This window comes from Pogona vitticeps, chromosome 9, assembly GCF_051106095.1.
Source record: "Pogona vitticeps strain Pit_001003342236 chromosome 9, PviZW2.1, whole genome shotgun sequence".
NCBI classification, from domain to species: domain Eukaryota; kingdom Metazoa; phylum Chordata; class Lepidosauria; order Squamata; family Agamidae; genus Pogona; species Pogona vitticeps.
This window is the reverse complement of record NC_135791.1, coordinates 25,785,286-25,810,534: the sequence shown is the minus strand read 5'-3', so window position 1 is coordinate 25,810,534 and position 25,249 is coordinate 25,785,286. Positions and strand designations below refer to the sequence as shown.

The window sequence follows — 25,249 nt, the reverse complement described above, 5'->3', positions numbered from 1 at the left end:
GCGAGGGACAACCAATGGGCTGTATCAACTCCTTGAGCATGCAAATCACGCAAAGGCCGTCCGCTTCTATTGCAGAGAAGGGGGGGTGGTTTATGCAAATAAACCGCAGCAGGTGAGTCAATGCCTTGATTTTGAGGCGGGGCTACATGCAGACTTCTTTCCTCGGTGGGCCAATGGCTCGGCTGAAAGGTGGGGTCAGACAGGCAGAAACCAAGGGAGGACAGCCAATGGTTTGATTCTAGGGCGTGGCCATGCAAATCGAGCCGCCCAGGTAGGGCCTCATTTCTTCTGGTGGGCGTGGCCTCGTAAGAGAATATTCGCCAAGAAGTACCCGTCGAGCCGGTAGGGGGCGCGGCTTTGTAAATAAAGCGAGGCCGAAGGAGCCAATGGCGACTTCGGGAAAGGGATTATGCAAAACAGGAGCGCGGGTTGAGGGTCCAATGGTTCGAACGGGAGGTGTGGCTGGTGCGGACGGAGCGAGCAATGGCCGCGCGGCTATGCAAATCAGCCCCGGCAGGCCGAGCCAATGAGAACCTTTATGCAGATGAAGCGGTGACAGCGCCGGGAGCTGCGGCGGCCGGAGCGCAGCGCAGCGCAGCGCGACCGATCCTTCTTGCGCGGCGCGGCGGCGCGAATCCGGAGCGGGCGTTGCTGCAGGCGCCGTTCGGGCGGCAGCGGGCGCGCAAGATGATCCGGGCGTTCTCGTTCCCCGTCAGCCCCGAGCGGAGCCGGCTCCGGGGCTGGCTGGAAGGCACCCTGGCCGGCTTGTGCGAGCTCCATCTGCTGCGGGATCGCCAGGAGCGCCGCGTCCGGCAAGCGCTCCAGATGGCCCTCGAGTCCCCGACCAAGCCCGGGGAGGGCGAGGCTGGAGGCGCCGGCATTGGCCTCGGCCGGGAGGGATCGGCTCCGGAGGACCAGCTGGTGAGCGAGCCCAACTCCTCGTCCGGAGCGCGGGGAGCATCCTTCCCTCTAGCCCGTTGCTTTCCTCTCCTCTTCGCCCCGCGAGCTGCGATCCGGAACCGATCCGGAGTAGCTGAGGCGGAGGAGAGCGGATTTTTTTTTTTGGGGGGGGGAGAGACTGGGTGTTCTGGATGGCGCGCGGAGAGGTCTTTTCCGAGAGCAAAGGACCTTCCGTGGGGAGCCTGCAAGGGTTAAAGTGGGAGGGGGGACCCCCTGCTATTCTCCCTCCTTTCCCCCTCCTCCGTGGGGGCTTTTTAAAGATACCGGGGTCGGAGGAGGCTGCGATCCTGTGTGCTCTTCCCTGAGAGTAAAGCCCCCTGGAATACGGGGGGGGGGCATCCATCTAAAGAGCTCTATGGGTCTATTGGGGGAGCAGAAAGCGAGAGCGTCCTGCAAAATTAATTTGTTTCTTGCATTTCCTTCTTGTTTCGTTCCGGGGGTGGGGGGGTTCTTTTTTTGGTGAGGCCAGAGAGGCTGAGCTGGGAGGTTTCAATGGGGCTGGAGGAGGAGGAGGACGAGAGGGGTGGGGTGAGGAGAGTCGGTTCCTCTGCCTTTTTTATTAATGGATAGGGGGGCGTGAAAAAAATGTGGGAGGAGCCTGCATGTGAACCCCCCCCTTCCCCTCCCCAGGTTTTGTGAAAGAAAAACCCTCTCGTTCCGTCGCTTTGCAGTGGATCCGATTGGCGCAAACAGGGGCGCAGGATCCACCGGAGTGGTGAGGGGGGGGGGTAGGGGTTGCGTCCCTCTTCTCTCCATCCAGGCAAGGCCCCCTTCTGCTCCAATCGCGTCTGGAGCCTCGATCGTGCACCCCCTTTCCTGGGGATCTGTCTCGCGGCGTTTGTTGCCAAAAAAAGGGGGGGGGGGGAGAGGCAAGCGAGAAAGCCAGGGCAGGGCCCGCTTCGGGCAGAGGAAAGAAGCTGGTCGACTCCTGGAAGGCATAGGATGGGGAGCAGGGCGGGGTCCTTTCCCCCGGTTTCTCTCCGAGACGTTTGTGCCACGTCTCGTTTTTGGGAAAGAGGCTCATTGGGACCCCCTCCCCCATCTCTCCCCTTGCATTGTGACGCATTGCCCACCCCGGATTTCAACCCCCCCCCCGGGAGGGGAAGAGGGGCTGTGTAGCAAAGAGAAGGAAACTGATCCCTAAAAGTAGGGGAAGGTGATGTTGAGTTGAGCCCATGGGCACCTGTGCCGGATTTTATAAAACTCAAGGAGCTGCTAAAAGATCACCTTTGCTCTGAATCTTGTTTTCTCGCTTGCAAGAAGGACATGGGTTGGAGGGACGTCGGAACTCCCTGACACATGATGACAACCCCTGTGACCCATTCAGGATGACTCATTCTTTAAGCATCTTGGCAGAACTTGGAAAAGTTCATTAAGGGGGCTCGTCACTTTGTCCCAGGCAAGGAACTGATCTGAACTCTGCCTCTCTTGTAACGGCCACCTGTTCCTCTTTTCTTTAAGCAGAGGTTAGTGGATCCTCCCTGTACAGGGGCAGTGTATCATCATTCAGAGTATGCCTGGGAATAAACAGCTAACATCCACCACCTCTGTTTGCTCCCCTTTCTAACAGAGCCATACTGTACTTGCAAGCGTGCCACAGGCCTGCGCTAAGGAGCTGTTGGCTAAATTCACCCCGTACAGGCTGAAAGAGAAGCAGTGAAATAAGAACCGCACACCAGCCAGGATAACAGGGTGTAATCGTAGGCAGTTGATTCAGGCTGTGATAAATCCCAAGTATTACTCTCTGGTGAGCCGTGAAAATCCCGAGATGAATTTGGGCCGGTGAATGTCTCTTGTTCTGAACCACCTCGGAGGGTTGTCGTACGGAAGACAAGAGGCAAGTGTGCCACCTTGAACTCCTTACAGGAAAAGCGGAATGTCATTGTAGCTAGCTCATGTGACTAACGACCACAGAGTGTGCCAGCCCCAGTAAAATAACATTGGTCTAGGCCACGGGTGTGAAACTTTGGGAATGCTTTTGCCTATGGGTCCCATCGGCCACATCCAGAGTGGCCAGTCATGAAGTATCGTGGAACTTGTAGTCCCACAGCATTCAAACATCTCATAATATTATTAGGTATCTATGCCTGTGGATGTGTATCTATGTGCCTGGAGAGATAGATCATCACCAGAAAACTATGGAATAAATGAAATTGTCTTAAATCTCAGCAGCAATGAAGTGTGTCTGTCACTGTTTAGGCTGGAAGATTCTGAGTGTTGTAACTCCACCAAAATAACTTCTCTGGGATCTGATACAAAGACTAGTGATCAAATGTGACAATATCATTTGGAATGAAGCTGCCCTTCAGAGGTTAAAACATACTTGCTTATCCTACGAGTTCACTCTGTATAATGAGCTCATTCTGTATATGGCAAATTAGGTTTTTCTGGTTTGTGTTTGTTTGTGTGTGAGAGAGAGACTGGCCATGTGAAGGTAAACATGGGCTTTATTTTAAACTCTGGTCACTCAGGCATGCATCTTTGAAAGAATTAAGTCTCTAGAGGGAAAATGTTGTAAGACGAGAAATTACACATTTCTCTTAACAGAGATCCTTGGATTAAACATACAAGCCTTCCAAACATGGGTTCTTATCAAATGGAATATACAGTAATTGTCTCCCACTGAATTTTCCACTAAAACTCTTCTTTAGACAACAGAAAAGGGGGGGTGCAGAAAAATTGCTGAGATTTCTGCCAGTGCATTGGTCTGTTGCTAGGGAAAATCAAAAGCAGAGAGGCAGAGCAAGAGACGGGGGGACTGGGAAGCAGAAGGATCAGCTGCCATTGGGACTGTTTATTCCCTGGTATATAAATGCTTGTTTCTAAAGGGGAGAAATTTTTAACATTTCACCGCCTGTGGTTGTAATGGCAGCAGTTCTGTGATTAAGCATGAAATATTAATGCAGAAAGAGAATTGTGCCATTTTGTGGATATGTAATTAACGTGTTTCTAAACTTGTAGATAATATATATAGTTCATGGAGTCTAGAATTCTGTGCTAGGCCTTCCAGAGGAAAAAAAAAAGCTGGGCCAGCCATTCACATGATGCATAATCCTGGTTGCAAAGGGGTTTTTTAAAACTTCTTCAGAGAAGAGTTTGCATGTTTATACAGGGTCGGTATGGTAGAGACAGACAGGGTCTCTAGTCGGGGTTCAGATGCACCCTATCACATAACCATGGGCTGTCAGTCAATTCTGATTTATGGAGATGATGATCTTGCTCTCCTTGTTCCAGAAAGCCCTTCCTTCTAATTCTGGAGAAGTACTGTACTCTGCACATGGAAAGAGGATCTCTTTCAATCCATGTGTAAACTCTAATCCAGTCATCAGCTATCTTGGCTCTGTCGACATTGTTGGACTACAGCTCCCAGAATCCCCAGACAGCGAGGCCAGTCGTTGGGGATTCCGGGATTTGTTGTAGTTTGATGTTTACACTGAAGCTCAGCCATGTATTTACTGATTTTTTTGGTGGGGGGGAGGGATTGGCTTCATTTCCTCTTCTTCCACCCCATACCCCCACCTCCATCAACCTGCCTCATTTAATTAACCTTGCTGGCATGTTTACCAAACCGGCTGTCAAACCTTGGAGGAATTGATGGAGCCAGCAGCCAGTGGGTTAGCTCTTCCTTCCACACTCTGTTTGTGTGTGTGTGTGTGTGTGTGTGTGTGTGTAAACATACACACATGCCTGGGCACACAACTCACACCATAATGGATACAGTTACAATGCAGATCTCTAGAGGTTTACTGGAACTTCCACCCCATAGAGTTTAGTGGGGTTCTTTTTCAAGAAAAGTGCTAGAATTATGCCCTGCCCTGCATGTATATGATATATAGTCAATGGGACAAGAAGAATACAGATTTTAAAAGAGAGTTTGAGATGTTCTTAGATGGAAGGGAATGAATCTGGAGCCCTTCCTCCATCTCAGACTTACATGGCAGTAGGTGGGGCAACATGCAGAAGAGACCCTGAGATTCTGGGGTATTAATTCTCTGGGGTCGTCCCCAAAGTTGCTTCAGAATCCAACGTGTTTCACCATGCAAGGTCTGCATTACAAGGAGACAATGAGCTAAGGCCTGGAGGCAAGAGTCAGTGATATAATGGCATCAGGGGTTGGGTATCTCATGTATCTGGGGAAATCCTTTAAGGAGTGAAATCTACAATCCTATAGCAAAATGCGGTCCTTCTGTATTTTCAGGGGAGGCCTTTCTCTCAGTCCTGCCCCCTGGACTGAGGACCCTGGAGAGGGGCCTTCTCTGTGGCTGCTCTCAGAGACTCTGGAACTCCCTCTCACTGGAGGCCAGCCTGGCCCCATCTTTGTTCTCCTTCTACAAGCAGGCAAAGACCTTTCCCATTAAGCCGGTTTTCCCTTGATGACTGGCTGCCAGATTAGGTTTGTTTTTCAAAAAATGGATTGTTGTCCTGTGTTGTGCTTTTAGTATTGATTTTATTTACTGTTTTGGCATGTTTAATTCCTTTTTTAATATTTGCATGCTTACAATTTTTAGCTTTTAAATATTGTCTTTTAATTGTCGTAAGTCAACTTGAGTCTTTTTAAGGAGAAAGGTGGGGTAAACATATTTTCAATCAATCAATCAATCAATCTGGGACCTACAAGAAAACCAGGAGCTGCCGAGACATCTTTATTGATTCCGATCAGGCTTTCTCAAATGCCTGCACCCCTCAAAGAAGTACACAGGGCAACCCGCTGTTAGCAAACGTTAAAATAACAAGCCAAAATGCAGTTCTTGTTTAAAAAGTAATTTTCTTCTTTTTAAAAAAATGTTGTCTGTAAGCAATCGGAGTTGGACGAAGCATGGATAAAGGTTGTCTGCGCCATCTCCGTATTATTCACCCTGAACCTCTACCCTTGTTTCTAAATGCTATTCTAAAAATGGTGCTTCTCTGATAGGAGCCACAAAACAGCACAACAGAATGCACAGAGGATGAGCAAATAAAATGCAACATCAAGTAACCCTAATTAAAACAGAAAACAAAACAGAAAACAGCCAGCCAAAATAACGCCCAGGCACTCTGATGAGGTTAGTTCGAACTCCTCCATAATAAATGTCAGTCCTTCAGTTGCTATGAGACACTTTGTTTGCAGAAATAAACCAACCTTAAGAACCTGATTCAGAAGCACACCCAGGACCCCAAAGTTCTACGTCAGCATAATATGATCACAGTCCTTAAAAGCCACTTCGACTTCCTCCTGCCATCAGCAATCCACATGCGTTTTTTTTCCTGGCTTTCCCTGTAAAACGCGGTTGGGCTCACTTGCTCGAGCTTACTTTTATTTGTCGCTTTCTATTTGCAAGTTCTGAAATAAAACATCCAGCTGTCCCCTCGTCCTTCCTTCTACTGCCTCTGTTGCCCTGTTCTTTCTGCCTGCCCTCCTCCCCAAATCTTTCTTTTGGACGCCCCCTCCCCTTCCCAGGCCCTGCCTGATAAAACATCCAGGCACTCATAACCACTTCTTTGCTTTGGTCCTGAATGAAATGCTTTCCTCCTTTTCACCTCCCTCCCTCTTTCCCAGAAGCTGGGCTGTTGGTTGTTTTACTATTGACAAGGCACTCGCCCCTGAGAAGTTGGAATGTTGCTGAACATGGAACGACCAAAGCATGGCCAGTGGCCAGCTACCAGGTGACACGGCCACTTACACGCAGATGGTGGGGTTAGTGTATGGATACCACAGGGTTTAACTGGAAATCTATTGTCTGCGGACAATGAGGGCCTGTATTCTCGGTCTGTTGGGTTGCGTTAAATAGAAGCGATGTTCTTTTCTCTTCCTAGTACTGTAGAGAATTCCTTTCTTGAACCAGGCAATACACACACTCCTTTTTAAAAAAATCACGTGCTCTCTTGTCTTGGCTACTTCTGGTACAGGATGACCTGCCTTCACCCCCACCCCCCACCCCCGCCTCACAACAGGAGATTCTGTTGTGGGTAGGGTGAAGTGGGAAGAGACAGAAAAAAGAAAAGGGGGGGGGGGAAGCTTGCACAAACTGTCTGGCGTTTGGACCAAACCAAACAAGGCGATCGCTCGAGCAGACCTTCCTTCTGCCTTTCCTAATGGAAATGGGTTGTGAGAAGATCGCGCAGGGATGTGTCGGGTACACTCTTCTGCAGGCAGCTGGATGCTGAAACTCATCCGGCACAAAAAAAGGTCGCTCATTTCGATCTCCCGCCTCCCCTGGGGTGAATTTGTGAGAACAACAGTTCGCGCAGAGATGCAACAGGCACACTCTTCTGCAGGCAACTGAATGGGCAATCCGTTCAGTGCTAAAATACAAGGCTACTCTCTGATGGCTGTTAGAGCTTGATTAGGAGGAGACGAGGCCATTCAGAGGGGCAACAGGCACACTCTTCTGCAGATAATGGGCTTCTGACGATTTCCGGATCTGTTGCTAAGTAATTATCAATAACAGAATCTCTCCCCCCCCCCCCTTCTTCTTGACAATCCGCTGGTCTTAAAGGAGAAGGCTAATTCTTGGATGGGCAAAGTATGGGGCGGAAGACGCCCTCAGATTCATGACCTCATCTCCGACTCGGACCTTTCAAAAAGAGCAGCTGGGGAGGAGAAAAGGTCTCCCCCAAGCGGTAAGGGGGCCAGGGCTGCCCCACTCCCCCCCCCAAATCATCTGACCCCTGCCTTAATCTCAGCAGCCTGGCTTTGGGATCAGCAACATATCGAACCGGGGGGGGGGGGGGACTTTGTGGTTTGCTGAGTCAGGAGTCCACCCCTCCCCTCCCCTCCCCCAGATGGGGCCAGGACTGCTGAGTCACCCTCATCTAGCAAGCCTGTCTGTTTGGTTTGCTTGTTTGGCCCATGGCTGGCAGAGGGGAAGAGGGTCATTCGCTCCCGGTTTGCCTCCCCACCCCCCACCCCGAGGATGTGATCATATCACCTGGTCCTTTATCCCCTGTTTCCCATGTCTGGCACCCTCCAGGCACGTTAGTCCACACGTTCCATCATCCACTGCACACTCGTGTGGCCTTTGGCCTTATTAGCCGGTACTTTTTGCACAAACGTCTCCGCCCAGTATTGTAAAAGTAACCTCTTGTCATTCCTTTTTGGCCATGTTGAAAAAGAAACTTCTCACATTCGTTGTTTGCTCCTTCCTCTTCTGCAGGGAGGAAACACACAGGATTAATAAAATGACATCTTCAAACTTAAAAAAGGACCCGTCAAAATGCTTCCAAAAACGTCATTAAAGAAGTCACTTTTGAAAGGAACTGGAAAACATCTCTCACTTACACCAGTAAAATGAGTTTCTTCCTGCTCATTACATTATTTTAAATTGTATTTATTTTATTTAAAATACGTTTACCCTGCCTTTCACCTTAAAAAGGACCCAAGGCAGCTGACATCCTTAGAAGATGGTTTTTAAAGCTGAAAACTGTAGAAAGGGTCAAGTATCACACTACAACACAGTAAGCAAAAAGCGAGGCCTTGGTATACACTTCAGGAAAAAAAATCAGGATGAAGCTGCAAGGGTCCTCAAAATAATGGAAATGCATTAACAGGCGAGCTTTCAATGATCGTTCATCTTCATCAGGCTGTGTGCCAATGTATTCGTGAAGGCTGTGTGCCAACTTCTCATGGCTAGTTTTCTCCCCAAAGTCTTGTGGCTGATGGAGAGGCCCAGCTTGTTACCTAAGCATTAACTTGTAACCCATTACTTGTAAGCAATGATGCTGACTGTGGATGATGGGATCTGTGACACAGCATGTTTGAAGAGCACAAGGTTTGTGGCAGGCTCCTCTGGAAAGCCCCTTCTGCATCTTTTAGAAAGGGCAAGTGGGAGGCCAGAGGCTGAAACTTGCTAAGTAAACTGTACTCTGCTATTTCCCTTCTGCTGTTATCTTGTGCTTGTCACTTAAGCTTTCCGGGAATCTCAGCTTAGGTAGGAAGGTCGAGCAAACACAATAAAACCTGAGAAGCTTCTTTGGCCACAATGGAGGAGGAAACCAGAGAAGCAGAGTAGTTTTCCTGGGTCCTGGTGGGGAAGCGCGGGGTAAATATTGAAAATACAGGACTTATCATGAAGATGGGGCTCAGACCATCTCGGTGTATATGCCGGGTGAAGGGCAGTTGTCAAGAAACAAAGAGAGGTGGTAAAAACCAGGAATGGTTCCCTGGCAATTCTGGGTCGGGGACAATATTGGGTGTAGTTAGGATAAAGGTAGAGGGTGGGACATAATCAGGCCGCTTGGATTTCCTTTGAAATTTGGCTTGATTTCCTTCGAGTTAAAGGCACTTTGTCCAGTCCAAGCTGCAGTTAAAACTCCCGGGTCCAGAATGTGCTGGTTCCTTTTGCAACAGTCCTCTCTGGTTTTTTTTTTCTCTGCCACTTTTTCCAGGCTAAAATGAAAACTCATGTCTGGAAAGGATGTAGGTTAGAAGGAGAGGGGAGGTTGTCTTTAGGGTAGAACAGCCAGCCACAGCCTTCTGAAACTTGTGGTGTGTCAGAGTAAAAACCGGTATGCAGCAGTGGAAACGGGAGGACCCGCCCGGGATGGCAGAAAGTGCAACCAGGCCCAGCAGGCAGACTCGGTGAAAAATCTGCTCAAAAGGAGTGTTTGCTGAGTTTTGCAAATATCAGAAGCATGAAATTGGGCAGGACATTCAGAGGAGGAGATGATGTAAAGGGTCGGGGGGAGGAAGTCTATGGATTGGCAGAGCTAGGAAAAGTTTCTTCCTAATATATTGTTTATTTCTTGCAATTATGGCCTGCCTTTCTTCCAGTGAGTTCAAGGCAGGGTTCATGGCTCTCTCTGTCTCCTTACTGTGACCCACTAAAGTGGAAAGTCTTACTGCACCAAGGGCATTTAATGGTCAAGGAAGGATTTGAACCCAGGCCTCCTGAATTCTAACCCAGCTCTCACTACACAACTACCAACCCCCCCCCCCAAGCCAGCACAGTTGCTGCCAGAGAAGGATATGGAAGTTGTCGTCATCCAGAAATGTGACTTTTTTCCAAGCCTCTGGAGGGTGACTTTAAGAGGAGGGGTGGTCTCCCGGCCCCCACCAAACCACCCCTGGCCTCCTGCCTGGACTCAGCAGGAAGAGGCTGATTTGTGTGCTCATGGATCATCCTGGTTTCGTTCTCCCTCCCTCCCTCGGGATTGTTATCTTTGAATTTATGGCAGGAATGAGTAAGGGTACCGGGTGTGTCTGTTGGGAGACCGGCCGGCCGGCCACGGAAGGGGGACAAGAGCCACAGAGGTGGGAGATCTGAGTGCCCCTTGCTTTGTTCCGTCCAGAGGTCTTACGCAAGCCCTCACAGAGAGATCATTTTGCCCCCTTGCTCTGTTGAGCGGTTCAAAGCCGCCCAGTAATATTTAGCCTCTCATGCATGGTGTGACAGCCCAGTGCTTCTGTTTGTGCATCTTAACGAAATAAAGAAAAGGAGAATGCTTGCTGGCAAGTTCTAGCCCTGATTTGTCTCCTCCGGGACATTGGAACTGTTTCTTTGGCCAGAAGGGATCCTGTGGATCACGGTGTCCAGCCGCCATCAAGGAGGCACCAACGGGGAATCGAACTCCCAACCTCTGGCTCCGCAGCCAGAGAGACCTCAACCACTGAGCTAGCTAGCAGTTTTCCTATGTATTCTTTAAGGGGCCACAGTGTGAATATTGATAAAACAGGTTGAACTCAGACATCAGTTTCTAGTTCTTTAAATTCATTAGATCTCTACTGAAAAATTGCTAGGTCGTAATCAAAAGTAGATGCAACCAGTTTGGGGTGGAGGTATCAGTTCTTCTGCGTTCTTCTATCCTCCTTGTGAAGATGATAGACGGCTTCTCAATGTCCAAATTTGGAGTTTTCCAAGAACCGCTGTCTAATCTGATGCGTGTTCGCTCAGAAATATGCTCTAGTGAGTTCAATCAGGCTTAAGATAAATGGGCAGAGGACTGTGGACTCCGGATGGTTTTCAGCTGCCTGCACCGTCATTTAGCTCTAATTGCAAACCGCTTGAGTTATATTGCTCACAGCCAAGAATGGTCGTGTTCTACATCATGTTGACAGAGAGAGCGAGAGCGAGCGAGAGAGAGAGAGAGAGCACATGCAAGACTGTTTGGCATTTAAGATTTATTTAAACTTTTATCATGCATTCTCCTGAAGGAACGGAGGGAGCCCCAGTTAAACCCAAGAATAGAATATGTTTCCCAAAGCAATCAGAGGACCTGAAGCCTGTGAAATTCTAACTGGCCTTAAAAATAACGGTTCAGTCCTGTTTTCCATGTTGTTATCCTGAAAGTCCTGACTTGAAATGTTGTCTTCTTCTTCTTTACTTTTCCCCCCCCAGACTTTGGAAAAGTTACTCTTTTTTTTTTTTTTTTTTTTTTGGACTGCATTTCCCAGAAATCTCAGCCAGCTGCTGGGAAGATTCTGAGCACTCTAGTCCAAAACATAACTCTTTCCAGTGCTGTAATTTTCCTAATCCGCCCTGCCTCAAGCACTCGTGATGGCAAACGACCAGAAATGAGGAAATCGCTGTTTATAAACACACACATTATATTTGACTTCAGTGGAAATCGGCAGATGCTTCGGTAAAAAGTTGTCTTGAAACTGCATTCAACTTTATTGAATGTCATAGTTACTGGTCCAAGGGTGTGTGTGTGTGTGTGTGTGTGTGTGTGTGTGTGTGTGTGTGTGCGTCCGTCCGTCCGTCCGTCCGTCCGTCCGTGCCTAGCTTTCCTCGGGAGGAGGCCTAGGACATGTGAATGGTGGACAGAAAGGCCTTCCCTTCCATCCTCACCAAGCATGTCTTGGAGGGCGACAGGACTCAGAGAAGGCCCAGGGAGGTGGCTCAGTTCTCCAAGGGTGATCCTGGGGCAGGTCCTTGTGAGGTCAGAAAGGCAAAGCTGGCCAGAGTTAAAGGACAACGCGCAGCCTCTTCCCCTCCACCGAGGTGACCCCTTTTGCAAAATGGTCTTCATTGTACCTCACACAAAGTTAGCTTGCAAGCACCAGAATGAAGGAAGCGCCACACTTCTCCCCGAAGACGGTTTTGTTACATTTGGGCCACCTCCCAGGTTCTGGTTTCAAAGCTTCAGAGAGGGAAAACAGCTGGCGAGGACAGAAAAAAAGATGCTCAGGGCTGAAAAGCTGGAAAATGCAAATATTTCCTCATAACGGAGAAGGAAGGAGAGGAGGGGAGAAGAAAAGAGACAAAGAGAGGCAGAGGGAAAACAGGAGGTGGAAAGCTTTGTTTTCTTTTTTTTAAAACCATGCTACCACGTCGGGGGAAATGCTTACTTTAGATGTAGCGAGAACACAAACAAACAAACAAACAAACAAATATGGCTGTGTTGCAGCCACTCACAGCTAACAATGGAGGCATTACCTGTCCCTTGATGGCGGTTATCAAGCAATGTCTATAGGCTCTGCGCCAGGATGACGGCTTAAGGGATGTCGTTAGGGTTCTTCAGCAGCTAGCAGCCATGACACACTTTGGATTCCAAAGTGGTTTGCAAGGAGAACAGTAAATTAGTGCCGTCTTTTACTTCTGTCTGCCTCGCCACCACTTCTAGGACTACACCAACAGCCTTATAAGGTTGAAATGAGTTTGGTATTTATATAAGGTAGTTGTTTTTTTTGCAAGTTAGATATTTAAACAGAGCAGACGGTTGTCTCTGGAAGTCCTGGAGAAGCTTCTCCTTCTCTGGGGTGTGACTTAGCTTAGGTCTCTCTTCCCCCTTAATCTACAGGCCAGCCATACTTCCGTCCTACAGAAATGTGCAAGCTTTTAAATGGGCAAGTTGGTAATAAACCAAAATAAGTGCTCTTGTTGTACCTTTTAAGATCAGCAGGTTTATTTTAGCATAACCACCAGGAAGGTCTTCATTAATCCTGTTAAAGGGTGATGATCTGCCTTTTCTCTCACTGTCTCTGTGTTTGCATTTTAGAAATGCCTTCTAGAAAAAAAAAGGTCATTTGGGCGGGGTGGTGGGGGAAGTATCTGAAGAATGTAAATTTCCAAGGGAGAGAATTTCTCCATCTTCTCTCTAGTGAACACAGGTAAACACATGGCATTTGAACAGATTTGCTGGCTGGATCAGTGCGGAGCCAGTTGGGTGTTCAATTCCTCCTTGGTGCCTCCCTCTGATCCATAGAGTCCCTTCCAGCTCTGCAGGTCTAAGATTATTATTATTATTATTAATTCAGTGGGATACTGTGTCTTGTCTAAAATGAAGTGTGGTCACTGTGAGACCCACCCACGCGTCCCCAATCTCGTGAGCCACCATCTCCAGTTTTCCAGCCAACCCACCGATGTGTGAGATTTTTGGAAGGCTAGGGTTTTGTTTTTCTCCAGGACTGCATGTACTGTATAATCGGTGATGGTTTTCATCAGGACTAGCTCCATCTTGAATTTTTAGATCCATCCCCCACCCCCATCTTCAATTGCGTGAAAAATGAAGGTGTTTCAGATTTAAACGAATAAAATTCAGAGGTGGTGATGGGGAATAACCTGTGAGGTCTTTAAAAGAAGGAGCATAAACCAAATCTTTGCTGGTCCCTTCCTTTTTTTTCAGCCCCCCTCCCCTCCCCTTTAGCTCAGGAAGCCAGGCCCAGCCATTCAAGCAGTGCTTTCTTCTAGGAAAAGAGGAGCGGAGACCCCCCCCCAAATTGACAAGATTTTATGGACTCCTTCCTTCACCCCCTGCCCGCCTCTTGGCAGCGGGTGGAAGGAAGGCAGCTTCGTCAGCCTGAATGCCAATGGCCTCTTTCTGTAGGGGAGGCAGAGAGGCAGAACCCATGTCATTGTGTGCGGACAGAGTGCAGCTCAATCTAGGCACATTTTCCTTTAGCTGTGCCAGGCTGTGAAGCCAAATTTAACACCCTGGAGAACAAACAAGGGGGGTAAAAAAATCTCACTTTTTGTTTAAAACCAAACACACAAGTCTTCAGGCCTGAGGATCGTTGGGAGACGGTTGGAAAGATGCTCAAAATTTGAGTCGCTGACTCTCGATTTTGCAACAGTGATCCATCACTAGGATGACAAGAGTAACTGACAGAAATGCAGAGCCAAAGCAGAGTTTGTATGTGGGAAAGAGGGAGCCAGGATAAGACCCAGGGAATGGTCTGTGGAGCTCTGTTCGAGTAGGTCATGTTTCCTTTTCTGGGCTAAGATGGGTGGGAAGCGGGTGAGGTCCAGCAGGGATTGGTCAGCACCTGTGATGTCCAGAACCCATTCATTTCAACCTTGACCAATATGGCCACATTTTCTCCTTTTCTTTCAAAAACATAATAATTATACAAAGGAATCGACAGGTAGAACTTGTAAAAGAGAGAGAGAGAGCATAAATTAGAAAGACACCGTGATAACTGAACCATAGTTGGCCTTACTGGTGTGAACACCTGCCACCTGGATGATGGAGACAAGAATAAGGTAGCTGGGCTTAACCTCAGGGAGAAAAATCAGCTGTGCTTCCTGTTTTAGCATTATGTCAGCCTCAGAGAAAACTTGGCCAGACTTCACAGAACAGTAAATCGGGGCTTTTTCTAAGGTGGCCAGAGGAATAGCTGTACTGATTGGCGGCTGCAGAAATAACATAACATCTCTTTGATTTGGCTACCCCAAAAGTACTGGAGCATCTCAGGGTGTTTATCGCTGAACAGTGGCCGTGGCACATCACGAAAGCAGCATGGTTTGGATCAGACCTCTCTGCCTTGGTTGCAGCAAAGAGGCAGGGCAGGCAAGGGTTAGCATTGACCTGTTTTTGACAAGGGGTGCTGGAAGAACCTGATCAGACATCCACCTTGGCTTCCCAAAAGGAATAAAATCGCAGTAGGGTAAATAGGATTCCCCCCCCTCCCCACCGCCCCTGGAGACCCTGGCTTTGATGTGCTCCATTCTCTTGAGAGCCTTCTGGCTGATTAGAATAGCTGCAGCGAATAATCTCAGCCATGGTGCCCGGTGGAAACTAGGTTAGATTTAAATTTGACAGGCTGGCAAAGGCTCAAAGAAAGAGGGGGGGCTGGTATTCTGCACACCCTCCATTCAGATGTGCAATCAGGAAATGCAGCACCTGTGATCACTTTAAATCAAACTCCATATCCCTCAGTTCATGTTAATTTCAGTATCTAAATTTGATCCCACCTACATCCAAGATGAAACGGCTTGCTCCTATCTATCTATCTATCTATCTATCTATCTATCTATCTATCTATCTATCTATCTATCTATCTATCTATCTATCTATCTATCTATCTATCTATCTATCTATCTATCTATCTATCTATCTATCTATCTATCTATCTATCTATCTATCTATCTATCTATCTATCTATCTATCTTTAGAGAGCCCAGACATTTTCTGAACTGCCAATTTTGTCAATTTGTTGCAAATTGCTTTTAATGGATGCATTGTATCAATTATGTGTTGATTGTTTTCTTATTTTTAGCATCTGAGGTCTCTTTTTTTTCTCTGTTTGTTTGTTATATTGGTTTCATTGTAGCTGTTTTTTTTTATTGTAAAGAACTCTGAGATGCTTTTTCAAATAAAAAGCCCTATACATTTATTCATGGACAAAAAGAAATAAAGAAATAACAGATTTAACTGCTGGATTTTGAAAAAAAAATAACAGATTAAACCGCTGAGTTTTGCCACCAGTTAAATAAAAATTCTATGCTATTGTAGCCTGGCCCAGCTCCTTGCACATTCATCCTCATCCTCATCTTGGAACTGCAGAGCTGGAAGAGACCCATTATCATTGAGCCCAGTCCCCTAGACAAGATGAAAAATTAAGGGTGTTGAAAAGTTTCATACCTACTGTTAGGGCGAACACATGGCATCTTTGAAAATTCATGAGAATTAGCCAAAACAGATCTAAGCATTGGCTGTGATTTGGGAACACATACAAATATAACTAGGCTCCTGCAAAATTCAGCCTGCAATTGGCTTCTACAAAGCTGATTTGCATGGATTTTAAATGTTTGTAGGTATCGCCGCGTCTTACCCAGCCGATCACTTTGAGCTTAACAGGATTCTAGGAGGGATTAGAAATTTAGAGGCATAAGACGAGCCGCCGCGCCTAGGCGAGAGCAGATCAGAACAAAAATAAAATTTAAATGGACACAAATCCATTTGCTATGGGGAACAAAGTGAGCAAAATCAGAGGCGGATTGGCTTCCGAAGGCGCTTCTGGCGCTTCCTTTGGGGAGACTGGAACCAAAGTCATTGTTTTCTGCTATGGCTGAAAGAGGCTCGTGTTGGCACTGAATATGATTTAGACGGGTGGCTCAAAAGAGATGTTGGACTGATGGTGACAGAATAACTTTAAAAAGCTCAACTATTCCCTTCTGTTGGCATTTGGGGAGGTTCTGTTTGGCTAATGCTGGATTGCCTCTCCATCTACGTGTCTTTGGCAGGAATGCAAATCCTTTCCAAATGTGCTGTTCTGGTTGATTTTAGATTGTGTCCATACAACAAGATGTCTCAGCAAGAAAGGTTCAAGCCCCGAGATACAGCTCCAGTGGGAGAATGAGAAAGGCAAGCAACCGTTTGTGCAAAATGTTTCTGTACAGAACTGGCATCCTTAGCGGATGCACAGCAAGCGCTGAAGGACTGGGTGATTGTTCAAAAAGACTTGACCAATCCATCTCATGCTTCTGACACCAGAAACTCTGTGAAATAATGCCGCAGCTGTTGCCTTGTTGCACAATTTATAGAATAGGTGCCAATAAGAACTTTTTTGCAGTAGCGCTAAAGGCATATCTTACTGTCCTCCCTCGTCAGGATACTGTTGCAGTTCTTCATCTTCACAAAGGTGCAAAGATGAAAGAAGCAAGTCTTTTCATCCCTAGGCTTTGGGGAATGTCAGACATCTACTGCTTGGATTGTCCTACCTTTGTATCTTTCTCTTCTTCTGGTTTGTTTGCCTTTGAACGTCATTTTGCTTTTTTTTTTTTTAAAGAGAAGTAAGTTTTAATAAACCCTAAAAGCTGAAGATTCAATATGTTTCATAATTAATGTTCCCACTTACCAGATGAATTGGTCCCTAATCTGATGGTTTGGAGATGGTGGTGCAAGAGCTTTTTCATGCCTTTTGCGTTCCCATGTTTTGCAGGTTAATTGAAAATATTTGGGGAGGGTGGGTGTCTTGCTTTGAATCTCTCATATAACCTCATTCAAAGTCATATGCCCGAATCTTCTAGCCAGGACATTGCATCTTATTACACACACACACACACACACAATTTCATGTCGGTTGCAATACCCAGCGCTCGCTTTTATTCACTAATCTTGCAGCTGGGCCTGAAGAATTCCCAGCGGGGGAAAGAAGGCACAACTGTGTCCTGTCAGTGGCAACCAGTTTGATAAATGACAACGGCTCGTGCACACAGGCATGGCACACACACCCTGTTCCCCACATTTAAACCGTCTTTGTGTGACCAGGCTTCCCTTCCCCTTTAAACCTCAGCTGCAGGAGGAAGCTTTGAAAAGCTTATGTTCCTTTATATCTTCCCCTTTTTTAACTCATCTTCCAATCCTGAGTCTTTTCACTGACCTTCACTTTCTCATCCCCGGCTCATCCAGAGGTATAGCTGTTTTGCAACAAATACAAGAGTGTGATCACATGGGGAGACAGTTCAGGCTTTGGACCACTGGTGGAGCGGTCCGGTGTGATCTGCTTCCCAGGGATCCCACGATGCAGGGGAAACTGCGCTCCACCCAACCTCCACCTTTCCCTAAGCGGGCACTTTTTGGTTCAGCCGTAAGGCTGCTACATTTGGGGGGAGCGCTTTAAAGGGAGTTCGCTCCCTGAAAAGCAACCCTTTTTGATGCAAAGATGCCTTTGCCTTTCCAGAGGTCTGATCACACTTTAAGAGTATTGTGGCGCTTTTAAAGACTACGAAATCTTATCTGCCAAATGTTTTTCTAGACTGCTTAGTGCATCTTAACGAATGATCCATAGCCCACGAAAGCTCACGTCCCATAAAACAGCTTAGTCTTTGAGAGATATGGCAACGATTTTGCCTTCCCTCACAGATATTTAGACTTCAGCCACGCCAGGACCTTCCTTTGCCAGCACTTGGGGGTGTTTGCGATGGGAACCGTTTCGAGCCATGACATCACCTTGGTCAATCGCCGCCTGAGGTTTCCAGGCCACAGACGCCATACCATAGATATACGGACATTTCCTTCACTTAATCCCCAATGAGATTCAGCTTTTTGTGGGCAGAATTTGGGCGGCCCGTATGTAAAAACCACCTCTTCTGCTCCAAGGAAAGCAATACCATTTGACCCTTGCATTTTCAAGACATGAATTAAGACAGGGATGAGCGGACTTCGGGACCTCAGGTTCTGTTTCTGTTTTCTTCAACGAGAATTCCAAAATCCACCCGCAGGAGCCCGGCGGGGAAAGCATTAAAATTTAGAATAAGAATGGAATCTGAGGCCCAAAATGGAGCGTCAGAGAGGGTTGTGGAGATGAGAAGGTGGAACTTGAGATGATGGAAAGAAAGATGGCATATAAACATACCAAATAATGGGTCAATAAACCCGAGTCAATGCACTGTGAAGAACCCAGGGACCTGACACCTCCTCATCTTCTTTCTGTGCTTAAAATTGTGTTGTTGGGCCTATTCAAATTTCTTTTAAAAAAGGTAACCCTTTCTGGGCCAAAGTGCCATGAATGATCTCAAGAGATATTATGAGACAGCCAGGCTGGGTCTTCTTAAATTCACGGCGTCTGTGCCAAGCCTGCTGATCAGGGAAAGAGAGATGAACCGTGAGGAGCGTTTCGTGCCATCCTCTCTTCCTGCTGAGAAACCTCCTCTGACCAATTTCATCAATATTCACTAGAAACTGGGTAATGACTGCCTTTCTGCTTTCCATTTGTGCTAATTCATTTAAATGCATGCAGGTCTAAAATTAACCTTTGGGCTTACCATAGCTGCGTCACCCTCGCCTTGATGTCTCAGCTAATTTGCCCCGCGTTCAGACAGGCTGCGCTAATCATGCAAATGCCATAGGTTACGCTGAATTTCCCCAACACACACACACACACACACAGAGAGCAGAGACCCACAACAGGTATGTGCGTCACAAGGTGTGAAGAAGACCTTGGGGCAACTTCTTTGTCTTTGCTTGATCTGGCTAAAGCAAGGGCCCCATAACAGACCCGTGTGAGGGGACACAATTTTGAAATACAGTCCGTCCACAGCAACTTGGTTTTGTTTTATGAAAGGCTGCGGCCCCTTTCCGCACAATCTCTTTTTGCCTCCCTTGATGTTGGCTTGTGGAGGCGGTTAGCGACCAGAAAAGACGTCCACCTCTGAGGGGGACCGGTCTCCAAGCATCTCTCTGTCCCCTCTCCTTTTTAATTCACTTTCCTTTGGTGGACTGAAAATTTGGCCCTTTGGTTTCCAGAATGGAGCATGACTCTTACTCCTCCATTGGTTCCCCATAACACCCCCATCTGTCTGGAGGTCAGAGGCCGCCTTGCCCTGTCCTCCTTTTCCTTCCCCTCCTGGTCCATCCTGCCCCACCGCCACCCCTCCTGGCGCCCAGGGTTCAGAGGGCGAGGCAGTGGCTGGCTGGACTTCTGACCCCCATCTGGAGGCAAGGGTTCCCCTCCGTGGGTCAGGCCTTCCTGCAGGCTGCATTCATGCTCAGGTGAGCGAAAGCGGCAGAAATTCATCACATTTCAAGATGTTTATTCTTTGGCTTTCTAGGATGCCCTTCCTGGCATGATGTGGGAACTGGAACAGCAGCTGGGGTTACTGCGATTGTACCCAGAAAAGACCTGCGGGGAGGTGGCTGAGACTGATAGCTGGCCCAGTTCAGGTAAGCAGAAGGGAACCAAACTAGGCGTTGGTGAGGCTGGTTGATGTGTTGTCCAAAATACAGTGGTGCCTCGCTTAACGGGCACCCCGCTTAGCGACGAAATCGCTTAGCGATGACTTTTTTGGAGCGTTTTTGCGCTTCATTTAGCGATGGTCCCTATGGTCGATTTTCACTTAGTGATGGTTGGGACCATGCTTCACATAGCGATTAAATTTTGGGTCCCCTGTTTCGCTTAACAATGGTTTAAACAGCCTCATGTTTGCTGTTTTTTACATGTTTTTCTGTTATTTATAAAGTTAAAGTTTACTGCTTAAATTATTTGAAATCATAAAGTGCACTTAATAAACCCTTTGTTAACCAAATGTGACTTTGTTCTGACTCTTTTTTAATTTGTTGTTGTATTTCCCCCCCCCCCTTGAGATGCATTGAATAGGTTTCAATGCATTTCAATTGAGGAACCGCCTTTCGCTTAGTGATGTTTCCTATGGCGATTTTCGCTTAAGGACGGCAATTTGTTCCTATTGGAACGGATCATCCGGTTTTCAATGCATTTCAATGGGAAACCGCATTTCGCTTAGCGATGAAATAGCTTAGCAGCGAATTTTTTGGAACAAATTAACATTGCTAAGCGAGGCACCACTGTACATGCTTTCTCAGTTGTTTCTGCTCAGCATAATATTTGATTCTACCCTCTGGCCTGCTCCTTCTTCCTCTGGAAAGCTAGGTATCATCAATGGGAGCTTAAAAACAAACAAACAATAATAATTGTGTGTCATTGAGTCCATGTTGAGTTATGGAGACCCTCTTCAGGATTTTTCTGGGTAGAGAGGTCCCCAGAGATGTTTTGCCATTTCCTTCTTCCAGGTGCACTTTTGCCCCCATGCAGCTTGCCCAAGGCCACCCAGGATGGCTCTTCTGGGGTGCACTGGGAGGAATTGAATTCTCAATCTCTGCTTCCACATCTAAAGACCTAGATCACTACAATTCCCCAAATCCCCCATGCTGGCAGGGTTTGTGTGTGTTCCGGGAACTTTCATGCAGAAAACGTGGGTTTCCCCCCAAAAGGTGGGAAGCAGAGGTGGGAAACCTCTTTGCCAAGCCGGGCGATGGAGGGTGGGCAAAATTCAAAGAGTAACCTCAGGTGCCCCTTCTCCCCTTTAGGTTTCTACGAAGGGCCTCAGTCGGTGGTGGCCTCTGATTCCCCAGCGTCCGGGTTTGGGGACTCGATGTGCAGCTTCCCGTCGGCCTCGGGCTCCTACTCCCGGATCGGCCGCCCCGAGTCTCGCCTGGGCTTTGCCAGTGAGCGTCCCAAGTCTGTAGGTGAGTAAGTGGGAGGGGGAAGGAATCAGATGTGTCAGGGAGGCGATCCACGTGGAAGCCTAAGTGGCCTTCGTGTGACAAGGGAGGGGGGCTACATGGGTTGCTGCACTGCGGATGATCACGGGCACCCTCGGATCTGCTGATCTCTTCCTTGGGTAGAGGTCTTCTTTGCTGTCCTTCTCTCGTTTAAGCAAAACTGCCCACTTGGAGAGAAGTAAGGGAGATGCCTTACAGGAAACTTCCTCTCGGGGGGCCGGACTCTGTCGGTGGAGGGTCTGGTGATTCCACCAGGTGGGATCCTTCTTCCAGCCTCGATAGACTTGGTCCCAGGTAGCCCAAGGTGGAAGCCGACTGCTCTCCAAAAGCTGCAGCCGGTACTTTGGCTACCCCTCCTCCAACACCCCCCCACACACACACACACTTTTCTCTCCACTCCTGGGTGCTTAGAGTCCTGTCGGGCCTGGATGATGACTGGGACCTCTTGCCTGATGATTCTTTCTCTCCCTCTCCCTCTCCGCTTCTTCCTGGGGTTCTCCTGTTGCAGGCGAGGTGACCAACAGCGGCAAAGACGGCGCCCGTCGGAGCACCGTCCCCCGCTCCTTCTCCGCCCCTTACTCCAGCAGCTCCCAGGACTACTCCGCTGAGCCGTTGTCCACGCGTTACCCGCCGGACCCTTTCCTCTACCCCAGCCCCCTCCACGCCGTGGCCCTGCAGAACCCCTTGATCCGGAGCCACCTGTACGAAGACCCCGCTTTCTCCTCCGACCCGTCTCCGGCGTTGGCCTACCCCGCCGACCCGGAGGGCGGCCTGGAGGCCTACGGAGACGAGTTCCAGTTCTACTCGGAGGCAGCCTCGCACTGCCACAAGGTGGAGAACTACATCTCGCGCCTCATCCGCCGGCGCAGCCAGCTCCTGAGGGGCAGCAAACCCCGGACTAGCTTGGGCTCGGAGGCCCCTTCTTCCAAAGCCGGTGGGGCGGTCGGCCGGCAGAACAGCCTCTGCAAGAGGCCCTCGGAGCTGCTCCCCCCTCCGGGGGACCGCAAGCACCCGCCGTCCATGGAAAGAGGAAGCAGCACCCCTTCGCCCTGCGGCCACGAGGGTGGCGCCTCTGCGGCGGCCGGACGGATCTGGTCCTCCTGGGATGCGGCAGCAGAGAGGACCCTGGCGGCGAAAGCCATCGCGGCTGAGGACAGCAGCCCTCCCCCTTCGGGTTTCAAGAAGCCCCCCAAGCTTCAGGCCCTGGCGGCTCGGAGGCCCCCTTCGGTGGACCAGTACGAAGCAGTGTACCCATCATCCCCTCTCCTGGACAGAGAGGAGGAGCCCTCCCAAGGGAACGGCCAGGAGACGGTTCCTTATGAGGCCGAGGAGGGGACTTGTCTACTGGTCAAGGCCCAGTACATCCCAGCTCAGCATCTGCCCCGGGCCCAGCAGGCTCACCGGCCCGGCAAGAAGAAGCCCCCTCCTCTCGCCAAGGGCCGCTCAGTGGAACTATCCCCGGAACGGACCCCTCTCCTCCTGAGGGAACAGCGGCCACCGCGGGTTTCGGCAGCCACCAAAAAATGCCGCTTCACCGAAGATGGTGGCGAGGCGGCAGGCCGGAAGGGGTCGGGGAGGAAAAGCTCACCCCGGTCCAGGAAGGCGGCTCGCTCTCAGTCGGAGAACAGCCTCCTCAACAAACCCGGGGCCAAATACGGGACGGCGGAAAGGGAGGAAGCGGCCCTGAAGCCCTCCCGGCCGAGGCGGCCCCACGGCCACGCGGGCAGCGGCTACCGCAAGTGGCGCTCCACGGCCGAGATCTGCCAGGAGGAGCCCTCCCCGGGGAGCGTGGCCGAGCCACGCCGGAGCCCCCAGGGGGCCAGCCCCGTGGGGTACACCTATCCTGGCAGTGACTCCGAGTGCTCGGCCGAACAGGCCCGCCAAGCCCCCATGTGCCGCCTGGAGGAAGGGCTGGCCTACGGCGAGAGCGAATCCAGCCTCAGCGACGGTGACTCTCCGCCTGCCTACAGCAGCGGGGCCTCCAGCGACACGGACGAGAGCGGGGGCCTGGTGTGGCCCCAGCAACTCTCCCCGCAGCTCGTGTCGGCCTCCGGGCCAGGCAAGGCGGTCGGCGGGCAGCCCAAGGTCTTTGTGAAAATCAAGGCCTCGCACGCCCTGAAGAAGAAAATCATGCGCTTCCGTTCGGGCTCCCTCAAAGTCATGACGACCGTGTGAGGTCCCGTCGTCTCCCCCCCCCGGTCTCTGTGCTGTACCCCTCTCTTTTGTGGCTGAAGTGTCCGCCTTAAATGCGCCCCCTCGTTTCTCCTCCCCAGTTCCCGTCATCCAGTTTGGCTTCAAACTGGGATTTCTCTCGCTTCAAGGCTAAAATGGAAGAAAACGAAAAACCACTCTGGAAAATAAAAAAAAAGCAAAATCTTGCTTGGAACAGAGTTTGGGATGCTGGCTGCCGTGCCCCGTGTTTCCCCCAGCTGCACGAAAAATTGCTGAGTCTCTCTGTCTCTTTTTCTCTCTCTCTGCCTCTTGCTCCCTTCCATCTCCTCGCCCCACCCGTCTTCTTTCTAACCCAGTCCATTTTTAAAAGAAAGTATTTATTATGGGTTTTGTACAGTTTTAACTTCTCAGGAGTCCAAGTTTTTGGTATAAAAGCTTTGGAGTCTAAATCCATGCTGCCAGTGTTGTATTTCTATATGGATATCCATTTTCTCTGTGTGTAAATAAAATTCCGTGTTTGTTTTTTTGTTTGGGGTGTTTTTGTTTTTTTGTTAGTTTGTTTATAATTTTGGACAGTTTTTTTTTTTAAAAAAAAAGCTTTCCCAAGCTCTGCCCACAGTCAGAAACTCTTGTCACAACAAGCGTGAATTTTGTTTCTTGGTTCCTTTGCTCCTGAGGAGGCAGTTTGGCTCATGTCTTCACTTGAGGAGGTAGACCGAGTCTCTGTGGTCCCTAGCGCCCGACCTCTGCTTTGTGTTTCAGGGTTGCAAAAGTCTGCCGTTCTCATTTTATGTGTTAATTAAAGCCAGTACTAGCCAAATCCCAAAGCAGCCAAGTATGAACGGACTCTCTAGTTGAAGCACAGTGGCAGGGATCCAGAAATAAAGCATAGACAGCTTAAATGCTTTGTCCTTTCGGTTTTCTCTGAGACCTCGAGATGCACCTATTATTGTCTGTTGAGCCAGACTATGATTCTTTTTACGGAGCTGAAAAAGACTGGAGAGAGGAGGGAAAAAAATAGAGGACAAATTTTCACTGATCCTGCGGGTGCCATCATTGTAAGGTTTTTTGTTTTGTTTTAGAAACCTGCAAAGCCTGTTTAACCTTAGGCAATGATGAGAAGGATATGTAAAGGCAAGCATCTCTGTAGTCTTGGTTTGCACAAAACTAAAAAGAAGGTTTGTGTTCTTTTCTCCAGGACCGGCAGATAAAAGAGTTGTAATAGAGGGCATGGAAAGACAGGGAAGGAGAGAGAGCGAGAGAGCATAAGCCTCTGAATTTTCTTCAAGGAGAAATAAGCATAACTTGCCTTTAACTTTTCTTTTTATCTTGAACAAAGACATGGTAACAGTGGCCATTTTCTGGGAGTTGTCTTGCAAGCGTGTAATTGATCCAGGCTGTGCAAATACAGGTTGAAGGTTGACACTGTGAACCTTAAGACCCACTCTGGAAAAAAAAATTTGCAAGCTTAAAAATAATCATGTGGGAGAGACCTTTTCATGAGAAGGCCGGGGTGGGCCTAAATCCCACTCCAAGGTCATCTTGCGTCTCCTGGAACTTTTCCTGTAAGACCTTTAATGGGCTGTTCCTCACGATGAGGAACTCTGCACGTGCTCAGGGCTCCCTCCTCCTGGATTCTAGAGCTGGGCAACGCTCAAGCCTTCTCCTCCAAAGCAAAACCAAAAGGTCTGATATTTGTGCTCCCCCTCCCGTTTCTACCTTAGGCAAAGGGTCAAAGAAACCAAAGCAAGACCAAAACATGGGGCCCCCTTAAAGACGGACAAACGAACTGCTTTGCACAGACGAACACGGCTAGTCCTTCTAAAACTCCAGTTTCTAGACTTTTAGCCCAAACCGAGCAGCTCCCGAATGGCCCTGTGAAAGAAGAGCAGCTACTCAACTGTTGAGTCCATTTATCATTCAGCCCAGAAAGTGGAGGGGTTGCCTGGCTATCTGG

At 48.8% G+C, this 25,249-nt stretch overlaps 1 protein-coding gene across 1 annotated transcript; it reads left to right on the top strand.

Moving 5' to 3' along the window:
• Window positions 1-483: 483 nt before the first annotated feature.
• DACT3 (dishevelled binding antagonist of beta catenin 3) lies at window positions 484-23,822 on the top strand. The gene is made up of 4 exons (XM_020787100.3): window positions 484-921; window positions 19,653-19,764; window positions 20,926-21,084; window positions 21,629-23,822. Exons 1-4 carry the CDS (start codon window positions 484-486, stop codon window positions 23,293-23,295), a joined length of 2,376 nt encoding a protein of 791 aa, XP_020642759.3. The 3' UTR covers window positions 23,296-23,822.
• Window positions 23,823-25,249: the final 1,427 nt, after the last annotated feature.

Coding starts and splice junctions, on each gene's coding strand:
- DACT3 (XM_020787100.3), top strand. CDS start 484: ATGGCCGCGCGGCTATGCAAATCAGCCCCGGCAGGCCGAGCCAATGAG. Junction 922..19,652: donor CGGCTCCGGAGGACCAGCTG/GTGAGCGAGCCC, acceptor TTGGCTTTCTAG/GATGCCCTTCCTGGCATGAT. Junction 19,765..20,925: donor TGATAGCTGGCCCAGTTCAG/GTAAGCAGAAGG, acceptor TCTCCCCTTTAG/GTTTCTACGAAGGGCCTCAG.